At 35.5% G+C, this 15751-nt stretch overlaps 1 protein-coding gene across 2 annotated transcripts in view; it reads right to left on the reverse strand.

Moving 5' to 3' along the window:
* Positions 1-15751, reverse strand: part of LOC109073991 (carbohydrate sulfotransferase 8-like) — a 50490-nt gene that overhangs the window by 21076 nt on the left and 13663 nt on the right. The window contains exons 1-2 of one of the 2 annotated variants that reach the window (XM_042753097.1): positions 15437-15674; positions 9628-9836 (exon numbers count right to left, since the gene is read on the reverse strand). In XM_042753097.1, coding sequence (XP_042609031.1) covers positions 9628-9836; positions 15437-15465 — 238 coding nt within the window. In that variant the 5' untranslated portion in view covers positions 15466-15674. Of the gene's footprint in view, positions 1-9627; positions 9837-15436; positions 15675-15751 lie in introns of those variants that run through there. The other variant, XM_042753098.1, reaches the window with a different exon arrangement.

A 15751-nucleotide genomic window follows, 5' to 3' on the forward strand; every position in this document is an offset into this window, starting at 1 on the left:
ACAAAATTAATACATGTTTGATCCTTTGCTAGTACAGAGTTCTGCTGCCTCCAAAGATCAAAGAGCCAATTTAGAGTTCACATAGAGGCAATCTCTGGGAGAAAAACACCCGTGCCCCTGAACTCTGCCTGAACTACGTGTTGAGCGATGCTTTCTGTTCTGATGATGCAGAATCCCCAAGACAGATCAGATAAAAGACTTACAGCTGAGCGCCTTCCTCCTGTCCATTATGATCTCCCTGACCCTCTAAACCCGCTGAACCATACTCGTTCCTTTAGTGAAGGATTTGTGTATTGTGAGAAAAAGACTTACGTGTGATTATTCACACAAATATAAGTCTGTTTCTTATGCAAATCTACTGTATGATTCGTATGGATTACTTTTAAGATACTTTTATGGTGCATTTGCATTCTGTTTGAAGCTTGAAAGCTTTGTTTTATTGTTATTGGTAAATTGGCAAATTCCACCTTGTGTGTTCCATTGAAAATATGTAGCTCGTTCATTCTGAATAACACAAGTGTGAATAAATGATGACAGAATTTTTAGGCATCATAACCTGTTGTTTTGATGCATCTTTGTGTTAATTTAGGCATCATAACCTGTTGTTTTGATGCTGCATTTCAGATGAACACATAATCAGCATATGCTTGACAACCCTATCACTTTGATTTAATCACAACCTTGCAGAGATTGTTATTTTGTCTGTTAAGGCTTATGGGAAAGTTATTGCGGGAGGAGATATTGTCAACACAAGGTGTTTTGTTCATTATCTGACACTGATATTTACATGCAATGCAGCTAGTTTCTAATATAGAAGCCTGAAGCTTCTCCTAACATGAATAAATACTTCATCCACATGCCTGAGATTCACTTGTACAGCATCAGCATATTTCAGGCCTTGAAGGATAGCCCCGAGTTAATTTAGGCAAAAAATGAAAAAGCACTAAGCTTAAAATTACACTGCCAGAGACAGTCATTTCTATCAAAACAAATGTCTTAAAAGTGATAAATACCCACAAGCATTTATATTCTCATTTGGTGAGTCTCACAGAAACAGTCTTTTTAATATTGCAATAGTAACAACTAAGTAAAGGAATCATTCACACAATCAATTTGTTTAGAAACACTGATTCATTCAGGAAGTGACTGTCTTTGTGAGTCATTAAATAGTTTATCAAACCAATTAGTTTTGAATGCTGATTCATTTAGGAAGGTAATGTCACTTCTGTGTTCAAGAAACAGACAAATTACCAGCAATATTGTGTCTAAAATGCAAGTTACTCAAAAATATGCTCACCAAAGCTGCATTTAATTGATTAAAAATGCAGTAGAAACAATAATATTGTGAAATATTGTTACAATTTGAAATTTTAACATATTTAAAAATGTAATTCATTTCTATTATTACTCCAGTACATGATCTGCAGAAATCATTATAATATGCTTTCTTTTCATCAAAGAAAATGTAATTAAATTATCAATGAAAACAGTTGTGCTGCTTAATATTTTTTGTGAAGACCATGATTGTTTTCCAAGAATTAACAGTATTTCTTTGAAAGAAATATATTTGTAGCAACAATGTATACTGTCACTTTTGATCAATATTACACACACACAAATATATACATACATACACACACATATATATTTATACCCGCATTATATAAACACAAGCTTAAGCATACTGTGACAAAATAGTTTGTGAAGCCACTTCATTATGGCTAGTCTAACAAAAAATAACAACTGTGTATTCTCTCATTTCTCATCTTAATTAAGGAAACACCTGCTGTATGGACAGCAGCCAGTGGCCTAATTGTGTCAAGACTCTCTGCTTTCACAGGACTCTACATCGGGTGCAAGGAGCAGCTACTGTGTGTTTGAACAGGGATCAAATACTATCAGATACCAAAATTCATACCCTCCCAAAAAGGAAAGCAATAGCCTTGTGCTCAGATACCACAAGTCATGCCTGGCCAATAGAAAGTGTGAGAGTCTTTCTGTCATCTTTCATCTATAAATACCCCGGCCACAAACCGCTGCACCTACACAGCACAGCACCCTCACTGGGCCACGGGAGGGGGTCGAATATCAGGATTTCTATAAATAAAGAGATTGAAATTGCATTTTTGCCGCATGAAGTAGAGTATCGAACCCATTTGATTTAAGAGTGCAATTTATGCATGAAGCAAGGTGAAGAATGAGGCTGGGTAAAAGCGTGTGGCCTTAATCAAAGCTGTCTGGTAATTCACCTCCATTAACTCAGTGCTATATGAAGAGAATATCACTCCTATCTTATATTGTTATAGGTGTCACGTAGTTAAAATGGACAAGAGCCACAGTATGTGCACTTTTAAAAATTACCAACCTGCAAGAACCGTAATTGCACAGTGAATGTGATACTAATTGACCTTCGTGTCATGTGCCTAAACACACTTACCGAGCAGTATGACAGAATGTTAAATAGCTGTGTATACTCAACACTGAAAAACATCTTTCAAATGTGATGACCTCCTTGCCCACTGCTTTGAGTGGGTTTGATAGAACGCTTCACAAAACCATAAACAGTCTATCTTTGCTTGCTTTTCCACAGTTTGTGCTTTTCCTCATTTCTTCATTGAGTCTTTTCTTGAGGTTAAAAGTACATGTGAGAGGCAGTGATTGTATGTAGGAGAGTTGCGTTGAGCTGGTTTTATTCAGATTCCAGACTGCAGATATTTTGTTGAGAAATAAATAAATACAGGCCATGTACAATTTTGAGATCTCCTTGAAAAAAAAAAAATGCTTCACCTCTGGAGATAATGAAAGCATTGGTTGCAGTTTGTGAAATGCAAAAAAAAAAAAAAAAAAAAAAAAAACTTTGGAGACAGATGCAGCTAGGCTGGCCTTGGACTATTCGGCCCTCAAAGACCCACAGATCCCCATGGCAAATGAGCTAACAAATGCATCAAACAGAGTCCAAATGTTTGCGTATGTGTGTATCATTTAATATTATTATAAAAAAAATGCTTTAAAAAAAATATAGTTAATGCAGGTGATTAATATTTCCATCAAAAACACAGCACTAACTCACTCAACTAACAACTTCAAATAAACCAAAAAATAGATACATAACTGAACTACGTCCAAAAAAATAAGAACAGCACCCCTTAAAGCCATAGAACCAATTAAATCAACAAATCAAAACCACACGCAGCTCTGCACGCCGTAGAGCCATTGAACTCAGTAAAGCCACATTTGACAGCCACAGTGTAGATTACCCCCTAGATTCAATATGAAACTCTCAGTAAAACAAAATAGTGATCATAATCATGCTGAGGCTGTGTAGTTTTGAAAGTGTTTAATATATGCCGACTCGCACATATGATCCACTCTGTGCGATCGCATCTCTGGACCGGAGCCAAAGTCCGGATCAGACTGTGCGCGCTGCCAGGGTTCACATGAAACCAGACCTCATTTACCCAGATCGAAAGCATATTTACACTGTCTGAATTGTTCCCTATCGCCTACATTGTGCACTAAGTGCCATTCACTGTACAGGAAATACTACACTGTGAACAAGTGACCGATCTCAGCCAGCACTTCAGCATCCATTTATAGTGTAGGGGCGGATGCTTCAGATTCTAGAGAGCATTTGATTGGTCAGAAGATTTGAAGAGAAGCTGAAGTACGAGGTAAGTACGAGGTTTTGGCGGACTTTAAAAGTATAATTAAAAAGGTAAATGTTTGCAAACAATTTATTTTAGCTAAATTAAAAAACAAATGTTGAATGTTAGTCAACTAAATTTATTTTATTTAAATTATTATTATTTTAATGAAAATAAATAGATTGCAGCATGCACTTACCTTAAAACATTTTCTCTCTCACACTGAATTAACTCATGAATTATAAAATATATATATATATATATATATATATATATATATATATAAATAAATAAATAAATATACACACAAACAATTGGATTTGGAATCTCATAATAAGGTTTATCTAGATATAATCTCGTAACGTTACCAGAATTGTGAGGATGTGAGCCATGGGTAAATCTGAGAGACAGTTGCTTCAAAGCACCGGAGGAGCCTAATGCAAGTATATATTCATATTCTCAGGCCAGGGACTCTTTTGAAACCTGACTGTGGAGTGGTTCACTCTGCATGAACTCTAATTAAACTAAGACTCTCCGGTGAGACCTTCCCATGCAGAAACATGTTTGTGTGTTGATCCGGGATGCTGGAGATTTTCACACACCTCTCACCTCTGAGTTTTGAACCTTGGGGAAAGAATGTAATCTACAGCCTCACACATCTGAAAGGAGGAAAATGCTATCAAGTCACATGATATGTCTCACAGTTTCATATTGGCAGAAAGGGATGGTTCAACCAAAAATGAAAATTGTGTCATCATTTAATAACACGTGTTGTTTCAAACATGTATAGCTTTAAACAAAAGTTTGTCTCCTCAGATATTGTCAAGTCACATTGGAATGAGAGCATTTATGAAAAGACTTTCAAGTGATTTTCCACTGAGAAACATTTCTTACAATCCAGAACTGCTGGGGCGTATCAATTAAAGAACGCTGAAAGAAACATAGTGAAACTCATTTAGCTGGTTTAGCAAGTATCAAGAACTTCACATTATGTCATTATGCTTCTAAACTCATAAGTTAAAGGACTTTAAGACAACATTATATCTCCTTTTGTACAAAGAAATTCAAAGGTTTGGAACTACAAGAGCCAAGTCAAACAACACAATACCATTTTCTATAAATAAACAATCTTTTAATATATAAAAAAATTAAATAAATAATATAAATAAATCACCTTTATTAATATATTGGTGTGCACTCTTACGCATAGCAAAGCTGTACTTATTAGATCAAAAATTCAGTAAAGCACTAATATTGCGAAAAATTACAAGTTAAAATAACTTTTTTCCATTTTTAAATAATGTATTCTATTTTAATATATTTCCCAATATAATTTATTTCTGTGATAGCAAACAAAAAAAACATCTTTACAGTCAGTTTTGATCAATCCTTGATTCCTTGCTGAATAAAAGTATTTCAAATTGTAAGTATTTTCAAAAACAAAAGGTATTTTGATGATTCATCTTTGAATCAATTTAATGCATCCTTGCTGAATAGAAGTGTTCAATCTTTCCAAAAAAAAAAAACACTTTACATTATGTAAATATTTATAGAAAATGGTAGTTAACTATATGCAATACATAATACAATGTTCTCAACGTTCTTCTCAGTAACATTAGGTATTCACTTATGACACACTTCAGGCTGATGCTTATGGGTCAAAAGTTAAGCACTCATAAAATTATTGACAATAATGATACCCTAAATGGGAAGTGGAGTTTATTAATGTTCTGCAGAGGTGGGGTTAAAATTGACTTGAATAATTGCTCCAAATTGCCTTGTAAATCTAGCAGGGCTATAATGACTATTGATCTTGTTTAAGTGGTGTGCAAAGTGAGCTCAACGGCAATCAAATTAGGTGAGGAGAACGGTCGGAAATGCATGTGCTATGATGTAGTTCTTTATAATCCCATTGACTGCAATAGACCGTCTGAAAGCAATATAATCCATTGACCTATCACATACCACATCCTTTTATTTGGTAGAACACTTAACCATTCACCATGCAAATTTCAATCTTAAACCCTTAACTAATAACCAAAAAACTCATAATCTATCACGGACTCTATCACGGACTTGATAATTGTGAAGAGGGCTAAAAGGTTCAGACTGGACTTCCTAAAGCACAGTATTAAAAAAAAAAAAAAAAAAAAAAAGATTGCTTCTCTACATAAAACACCATGTCCCCATCTATGTTAGAAAACCCCTGGTGCATTTTAATTTCTCTATGTCTCGTTAAACATCAACAAAGTCTAAGGAAACAATGTAAGAACTGTGCATTTTAGCAAGACATCACTTAGACAAGTGTTGAAAGAGGCACAGCTGTAATTGGATAAATAAGACCGAAGTCTTATGTGATTCATTCTCTTTCATGCACAAGAAGTCAGTCTTAATGAACAGCGATATGCCCTCTCCAGGGCCCGTAACATTTCTTTCGATTTCTGCTGGCCCATATTCCAACACTCACAATTCTCCACTAGTTTTTTTTTCACCAACCGTCTCATTGCTGAAAGTGTTGTTTAATGCATCGCTGCTGATGTGTTTGAATGAAAACAATTGATCATTGTACTGGCAAGTGTATAATAACCGCTAACTGTAACTGCTCTGAAATAAATGCTAGAATTATACAGCAGGACTGAAGAGTCATATGAAAGCTAATAGAACCACAGACAGTCCATCTACTGCTTCTTTTGAATAGCCGTGAATGTTGAATTATGCTTTTTAAGGCTAGATAATTTAGAGAGTATCTACAGTAGCAGAGGGGACTAATGGAGTCATGCTGATGCCCAGTTGCCCACCAAAACCTTCCACAAGGAAGTCATGTTCACAAAGAGCCAATCATCAAAATTCTACTTCTGCAAGTTAAAATCAGATTACACTGAGGACAGACAACATGAACCAAGTGGTTTCAAACTCCAGAGGGCTGCTAGGGGGTCAATGCATTTGAACAGAAGAAAGAAAAAAAAAAAAAAAAAAAAAAAAAAAAAAAAAAAAAAAAACGCAATATGACTTTCTGGGGAAAAACAAATAAGTACACAAATACATCTCAATTTAAAATGCTTATTTTTGGCAAAAGTTACACTAATTTATTATAATAGAATTGTAAATAATATTTAATTAATTTATTTCTTTAGAGCAACGGCAAATGAAAGTGAACAAGTGAGTATTTATACAATTAATTATTTTTCAGAATTCTCTAATGAATAGAAAATACAAAAGAACAGCATTTATTTGAAATATAAATATTTTGTCACATCATAATCACATCCTAAACGTATTTTTGATCAATTCAATGCATCCTTGCTAAATAAAAGTATTCATTTCTTCTCCAAAAAAACATTTCAATATGGTTAAAAAAAGTTTTTTATTTTTATATAAAGTCACTATTATCTAAAAAATGCCAGTCACTGCCAGCATTTTTGATCATTTTCACCAAAATTTCACTACCCCCAGAATATTTTGTTGCATGCATATCTGAACATGAAATACATCAAAATAAAGAACAGAGCCTCCACTTTTAAACAGTTTTATTCTATCTTCAAGCATTCTTTTTTTTTTAAACACTTGAATGTAGGTAAGATTCATTCCAAACAGCAACATTCTGAGCAAAAAACGTAGAAAATGTTTATCAAATACTGCATCTGGATCATTTTTGGTGCGATGATCAAAAGCAAAGATGCAGTAGATTGCTTCCATCAGCCCCCCTAAAGCTTGCACAGTCCTTTGCCACTTCCTGGATCGACACTTCACTCAGGAACTTTAGGCAGTTTCATTTATATGCTGTTTATTGTTGATGATCGCATTATTTTTCATATGCATCAGCTTACAAATGAGATCACTCATTTCTGCATCTTCCTCGACTGTTTTTTTTTTTTTTTTTTTTTTTTTTTAAATCGGGACTCATTCAGGAGATGCTTAACAGTGCACTTTAATGTATAACAGTGAGAACGTGGAAACCTGGAAAATTATGTGTTTGCCGGGGGAAAGAGTTCAGCAATCAGTAATGTATTTTATTGTATTTTACAATGTATTCTGTCAAGTATCTGCTTGTCCCCAATATAATTTTTAACAAATATAGCCAAGTAAAAATATATAAAAAAAAAAATAAAAATTCTCCTCTTCTAAAATGGAAAAACCCCACAAGCCCTCAACAGATTGAAACACCTCTGTGCCAGAACTTAGTTTGAGCCGCAGTTTCACTGCCAATGATTCAGGGTCCACAGAGACAGCTGTCATTGACTGGGCGGGTTAGATCAGAGGGTATGGAGAGACAGATCAATCAGCACAGGAGAGATGAAACTGAAGAGACTCCCTTTCCAGGGCACTATTGAACTGTTATTTAGCTTCCCCACCAATGACTGCTTACACAATCTCTCAGTCAATAGTAATGTAAGATTCAATCATCTCAGGTTAGTCATTCCCTAATTAGATTATAATGCGCTAAAGTGTTCTATTTTTTGCCAACATATGTCTCAAATGTAATGCATTTAGGGAAGTTCTACGTAAATTGTTTGTGTCTGGTCAAGCATTTAAGCTCGAGGTTCATTTAAATGTTCAGTTACTCAGGATGCGTAGGGAATGCTATGTCAGGAATGAAAACTCATGAACAGTTTACTGTAAAAGACGGTTTTATATGTATTAAAATTATTTTTTTTGAAAATGTATGTGTCGCCATAAACGCATTTTAAAATCATTTCCCAGCAAATCCATTTGATTTAAAATGAAAAGGTTAAATACTGCATCAACAAACAGCAGTGAGGTTGACAGGCAAATTTCTTTTAAGACCTTCTGTAGAGTTTTTCATTGACCCACATTTCCGAGAGACAACATCACAATATCTCCCCCGCGTCTCTCGCAATCAGTATAATATCATTCTCATGAGCTTCCGCACTCAACTAACAATTGTTCCCTGTCACAAGATGGAAACAGACAATATTAGCAGCTTTGATGGCTCTGCAGGGAAGACACAGTGAGTTTTAAAGCCCACTTCACCACATGCTAGTACTTCAAATAAACCGAAAAATGGCAGTAATCAAACACAGCATTAGCTCTTGCAGAGGTGTACACTGGGATTTCACCATGTCTTACATATAGGATAATTTATCAATAGGGGTGTAACGGTACACGTATTCGTACCGAAAAATTCGGTATGGGCAGGGGCGGTGTTTCCGTATATGGCAGATGGCAGTTGCCATACTCTAGTTCAGTCAGATGTGCCATGAAAAATTATCCAAACTTCATACTACTTATTATTTTAAATAAGTGCTATTGGTCTTCCTTATGGTCTACCATTGTTCTTCCAATGAAAAGCATTAAAAAGAGCTTGTCACTAAAGCTTGTAACACCATTGGATCCTCAAACTGTCAACGAAACCCCATAACTTACATCTCAGTCAGCTCCCTTGTTCAGTAGTCAGGGCACTGATCAGGGAGTCAGCCATTTTAAGGGATGTCTCATTTGCGAAATCCTTCTAGTGCACTGGAACGTTCGCTCCATGAAAAATCCCACAATGCACCTCAAAAACTAGGGAGCATCGCTAGACAGGAAATGAACACATCTAATTAACATTTTTAATTAATATTCGACTGAAATGTTGTAAGAACATGTAACAGAACGATGTGTTTAAAGAGAATAAAAAAATAATATCAAAAAGAGATCATCCTGTCTGTTGTTTATTAATTCATGTGGTGACATTCTACAATGTTGTCAAACAGTGTACGTAATCATGTCACTGGAATTCAAAATTAAAATGAAAATCAAAATTATTGTAGGGAAATTGTTTGTATTATTGGATTCCTGTGATTTATCTCTGTTGAACTTTGTGAGCAGAAAGTTGTATTTAGTCATTAAATTCTATTTTTACATTAATAAAAGCACTTAATTTTGAGGCTATCACATGAAACATATTTTGACAGTCATAAAGATCAGATCATTTTAACAGTGTGAACACTTTCCTCAGAAATTAGTCAGATGTTAGACAGACCTTGGTTTTGTTGCTGGAGTGTCTCTGTGAGGTCCTGTAGGTGCAGCAGAAGAAGACCTCCAGCGCCTAACAGCAGCAGGAACCAAAAGGAGCAGGGAAGTCTCATGACCGTTGATCGCAGGGACCTCCTTCTGCCTCCACAGCCGGCCTCCAGCACCTTACACTCTACCCACATCACGGCCTGTGACGCACGGCCCTGACGGTGGGACCTACACATCCACACGCACACACACAGAAAAAAAAGAAAAAAGGAAAAAACACAGTGCCTTAGCAACAGAGGCAGTCGTTACTACTTTACTTCTGCAAGATGAGCTAGACACCAAACTGGTGGTCTTAGGGTCAGCAACTAGAATTTTTAGGGTACTTTTTGAACACCTTGCAACACCCAGAAAACTACAGTGCTAAGTTTTCTATGCGCAAGCAGGGCTCACATTTTCTCAGAAAATGAAAAAAATCCAGTTAATTCTGCTGTTTGGAACTGTTGAAAACTTAGTTTCAGTCACTTAAAAATTTAAAAAGGACAATGGGCTGTCTGCATTTGTGAATTTTTATTTTTGTATCTCGCGTATTACAATGCGCATGCATTTATATAAATAGAGTGTTGTGTTTTCGCAGATTTATCTGATGAATATTCTGCTGACTGCAAGGTCCCATTTCCCACAAGAGAGGATGCAGGCAGAGAACAATAAAGAGAAAGGGAAGCACAGTTGTGTGTCGAGTGTGTGCCAGGTTTGCTGTTCTCAGCAGGTGAGAACAGCATAAAGAATCATGTGCTCCGAGCCTATAGGGACCTGAAACCTACACAAAACATCTTGCCCTGCCTGTTTCACATGTATATCTTCTACACTCTGTGAGATTAGACTGCCTGACTCAATCGACCCACACAAACATAAATTCTTATTACAAACATTTATCATAGAATGTGCCTCGCGGAGCTTAACACCAAACAAATCTGGTCCACTGAGGAAGAAATTATAGACTGATGTGAATTAATTTGCTATTAACATTATTAATAGGACTGTGCATAATAACAACAACATTAAATGGCATTTTTCGCAAATAGACTGCAAAATAGGGCCAGAAACCACTGATCTATATATAATTACTGGATCGCTCATAACCTTCTAAACTGCCCCGGAAGTGTTCGAGCCGCCATCTTACTATTCCCTACCGGCAGAGGTGTAAAATACTTGAGTAATTTTACTTGATTACTGTACTTAAGTAATATTTTGGGGGATTTGTACTTTACTCAAGAACAATTTAAACTGACTACTTGTACTTTTACATTTTACATTCACATTAAATATGGTAAACAGAAGCTCAAACGTGTGTGCCTGACGTGAGAACTAATGATCATTGTTTTCATGCATCAAACACACACATTTCTACTTCAATTATGACTTTCATCAGGTAAATGTCTGGGTTCCAAAGTTCACCATCAAATCTGAGGAAGCATATTGAGGTAGCAAAGTTGCGTCCCCCCCAAAAAAAGTTTATTCATTATTTGTTCTGTTTTGATAGAGCCATTAGCTATGCAATATATTAGCTGAATGCACAAAATTGAGTGCAAATAAAATCAGTGATGAGAATTTAAATACAATTATTATTTTTGGGGGATTTTTTTTTTGTTTGTTAAAATGTTAAACCCCCCCCCCCCCCAAAAAAAAAAGTGTTTAAATAAACATTGTATGCTAAATTAATTGTAATTCATGTTTAGTGATGTTCTTACCAGGTGGTGGATAAGTTGTATTTACAATATGTCATTATATGAAACATTAAGTACTGTAGGAATTAGGACTGTCAGTGAATATTTTTTGAATCTTAAAAATGACATGCTTTTCTCATTAATTAATCTAATTAGTCACAAATAATTATTTATCAATATTTGCTAAAAAAAAAAAAAAAAAAACTCTAAATGCCCCAAATAAACATTTAAAAGATTAATTGTCCTTTTAGACAGTGATGTTGAATAGACAACACAAATAAAGTGGCCTTTAAAAACGTTAAACGTTGTATGTTTTAATTGTATGACTCTCATTAATTCAACACATTCTTGTATCAATCTGGAATTTCTAGCCTCTCCATCAGATCTTGCTCTTCAAAGGGATAGTTTACCCAAAAATTAAAATTCTCTCACCCTTTACTGAACCTCTGTCATCCCAGATGTTTGACTTTCTTTCTTCACATGAACACAAGCAAAGATTTTTAGTCCATATAATGCAAAGGGACAGGACCACTTCAGAAACCACATAAAGTGAACTTGACGGTCAAAATTAAAATATTGGTATTTGTATTTCTTACATATGCCTATCCTTTCACTTAAGACAGTAATTCATTAACAGGGGTTGCATGAGTTACTTTCACTTTGTGTATAGTTTTTGAAGTATCATTTTTGGATGTCCCATAGACTTAAATTATATAAAGAGAAATGATTTTTTTTTCTAAAACTTAGTTTGTGTTCATCTGATAAATGAAATTCATATAGGATGGCATGAGGGTGAAAAGGATGGAGTTTCCTTTTAATCCCTTTCCCTGTATTTTTCTTTTTGGTGTTCCACTGTGTTTCATTTTAATTGATGTTGAACTAAATATACATGTTTGACCTGTGCCATTGCATTTTTTCGTTCTCTTCCTTTAACCATTCTTCTGTATGTCTGTCAGAAAAAAAAAAAAAAAAAAAAAAAAAAAAAAAAAAAAAAGTACTACTTTTTAAATACTTGAGTACAATTTAAAGTTGTACTTTACTTTTACTCAAGTATGTTTTTGACCAGATACTTGTACTTTTAATTGAGTAAAACTTTCACTGAGTACTTGTACTTTCACTTGAGTAAATTTTTGAGTACTTTTTACACCTCTGCGTACCGGCAGAGAGCACCATTGAATCACAGCCAAACCGCTGACCTAACATCACCCGATTTGAAGCAAATCAGTCACACAGGATTAGTTTTTTTGTCATGTGTACAGTATGTAAATTCATTTTTACTTCAGATGTTATCTGCAAAGTTTATGGTCTTTTTGGGCAGGATAAGCTTTATATTCAAATCGTTAAGGTGGGTGTGTCTGCTGCGCACTGCCGACACAGGTTAATATTAACTGATTCAACACAAAATAAAGCCTATTTCTTTATGTACGTAATTATTTAGGAATTATTAAACACGAACGTATTAGTATCAGAAATTGATATGAATATACAATACAAGCCTCTGTTGCTATATTGCTTTATTCTGTACCAAAATGAAAAGCTTACCATGCATCATCTTGGAAATAAAGCTTCTTGTTTTTAAGTGTGTACTATATGTAGTCAGTTATTTCTCTGAATAAGTTTTGTATTTTTAATGTTCTAATTGAGCAACATCTATTTCAGACTCTCCAAGTTCGCGCAAACATGGTGTTTTACTAGCATTACCGTTTCCATGTAAAATGTTATATATAGGTGTTAAATTAATAATTTAACCACTATTGAAATCATTGCCTGCTTCAAAATAAATGCGGTTAACGAAATCATTGTTGAAACATTTGCAGTTAGCCTACTGTGCAAATAAAAACACTAACAAAGTTAAATAAACAATGAATAACTAAAGTTACAAGGTGAATGAAGGTATACAAAGCATAAATCTTTATTCAGATTTCAGAATGAGCACTTTGTTCTTCACAGCGATGCCATAGAACAGTGTTTCTCAAACCTGTCCTGGAGTACCCCCAGCCCTGCACATTTTATGTGTCTCCCTCATCTATGGCTGCGTTTACACTTGGCATTAACATGCGACCTGTATCCGGATGTTGTCCACATACACATTGAAAAGACAAGTGTAAACACACTTCTGATCGGAATGTTATCCGATCAGCGTGTCCTGGTCCAGAGGTAGTCGAGGATACATTGTGACCAGATCTGTGCAATTTAAACTCAATCCAGCCATCGTGTCTGCATTTGCAGGTCGACATCACGCAAAACGCTGCCCCCTCTCTCGCACAGTCCAAAAAAAAATAGGGGTGCATGATAAATATCGGCCGATAATTAATGCGCATCTCATCAGTAAAGCCAGTGTGTGATTTCACAGAGCCATTGTTAACTGACAACCTGCACAAATCCACGCAGATAATGAACGTGGATTTGCGCAGCTTGTCAGTTAACAACGGCTCTGTGTAGTAACAGCTGCTCTGTGAAATCACGCACCTGATGGAATTTACCACTGATTAGAGAACCAGCTTTACTAACGAGATGTGCATTAATTATTGGCTGATATTTATCGTGCACCACTAGAAAAAAAAAAAAAAAAAAGACAGAGAACACCCATGTGGAGACTAGTGAGACTCCTACTAGGGGTGTGCTCGATGACTAATTTGACTGTCGTTTAAATGAAAGTTTTGTATCCGACTAGTCTAAAAGCAAGAAACCCCCAAAAGATGGTAAAAAATTTGAAATACTTAATCTATGAATCACACTGACAAATTCCTCAATGAATTCCGCTAAAAATAAGTCACAATTATGCCGTAATCTTGCCTCGCTTTATCATCATTTCGCTAATTTTAGGCGGTCGTTAAAAAGAAAAAAAAAGAAATCTGAAAAGAACACTCAACATCAGCCAATGTTTATTAAAATCAGCTGGGTAAATGCAAAACAATGAGAAAAAAAAAAAAAAAAAAAAAAAAAAAAAATCAATAGCCTGACAGAATTCTTCATATAACGTTAGCCAACATATTAAAACACAAGACAAAAACAATAGGGAATTTTATCATGGAATTGCATGGAAACGGCTTCTAAAAACATACTTCGTCATGTAGGCTATATTATCTAAAAACAAAACAACCAAAAAGAAAGACAGGACCTGAGCCAATTAGGGTTTCCATCCAAAGTGGCGAATTTAACTTATGCACAAAATTGGGATATCACATAAAACATTTGCGAACAAGCACTGTTTCCATCCAACGCATCAAAGACAAAATCTTCACTTCCTGTTAAACTGGCACCAAATATCAATAAGAAAATTAGGAGAACTGAATATAATTTTCATATGATAAATTACTTGCACCTCGTGAACAGACGAAACAATAAATAATGTCATTGCTTTCGGAGGCAGATGCATGCTGCTGTTTGGGAACGCAGTCGTGTAAGACATTATACAGAAATACTTAGATGACAGACTTTTCTCAGGCATTTCAGATGCTGTGGAACGAGATCATGCAGTCCGCTGCTTGTCAAGTTATCCCGCCTCATAGCGCGAAGTCAAAATTTTTTTATATGCACTTAGAGGAATTTATTCTCAAAATGCATTTCCATCTATTATTCACATTAATCCTTTTTCGCAAAAAGTCAAAAACCACCTCAAGCGAGCGTAAAAACTTTTGCGAATTAAGGGATTTTTATTCAAAATTTGGCATTTCCATCACTCGTTTCTCATTCAATACTTCAAAATGTGCATTAAAACAAGGGTGATGAAAACATATTCCTGCACTTGAAAAAATGTAGAGATAACAAAAAGCAAGCCAACAGAATTTCGGAAAGCGCCTGGACATCACGCAGCACCACCAAAGTGGGTCTTCGAGGAATAGACGGAGCGGACGGGATCGCAGTGGCGGCGGCCTGTAGTAATTGACATTAGCTGGCTTTTGGCTAGTAACATAAAATGATGGTAATTTTAATGATAATCATGTATTTTTTTTCTGTCGTGTAATCGACTATTGTTTTCAGTGGCGACTAGTAGGAACTGTACCGTTTAGTCGACTAGACCCACACATCCCTAACTCCTACACTTATCTTGGATTTGTAAAATGTCCCACGACTGAAAATGCTTTTCAAAAGAAAACCCACCTCTTCAGGTTGACTTTGCACCAGGCCATTCTCTGCAGAATTATTTAAATATTGCGCAAAGACAGACAGATCCGATCGGTTATCCAGATAGAAAAGTCAGTTGATGTTACCAAGTGTAAATGCACGTGTTCTGATTGACTGATGAGCCAATCTGCTTGATCAGAACACTGTGATCACATGTTAATGCCAAGTGTAAATGCAGCCTATGACACCTGATTCAACTCATCAGTTCATTAGTAGAGAATGCAAGACATGAAGTGGGTGTGCCAAAAATAGGGAGATATATAAAATGTGCAATGCTGGGGGTACTTCATG

This window comes from Cyprinus carpio, chromosome B25 (assembly GCF_018340385.1).
Source record: "Cyprinus carpio isolate SPL01 chromosome B25, ASM1834038v1, whole genome shotgun sequence".
Classification (NCBI taxonomy): Eukaryota; Metazoa; Chordata; class Actinopteri; order Cypriniformes; family Cyprinidae; genus Cyprinus; species Cyprinus carpio.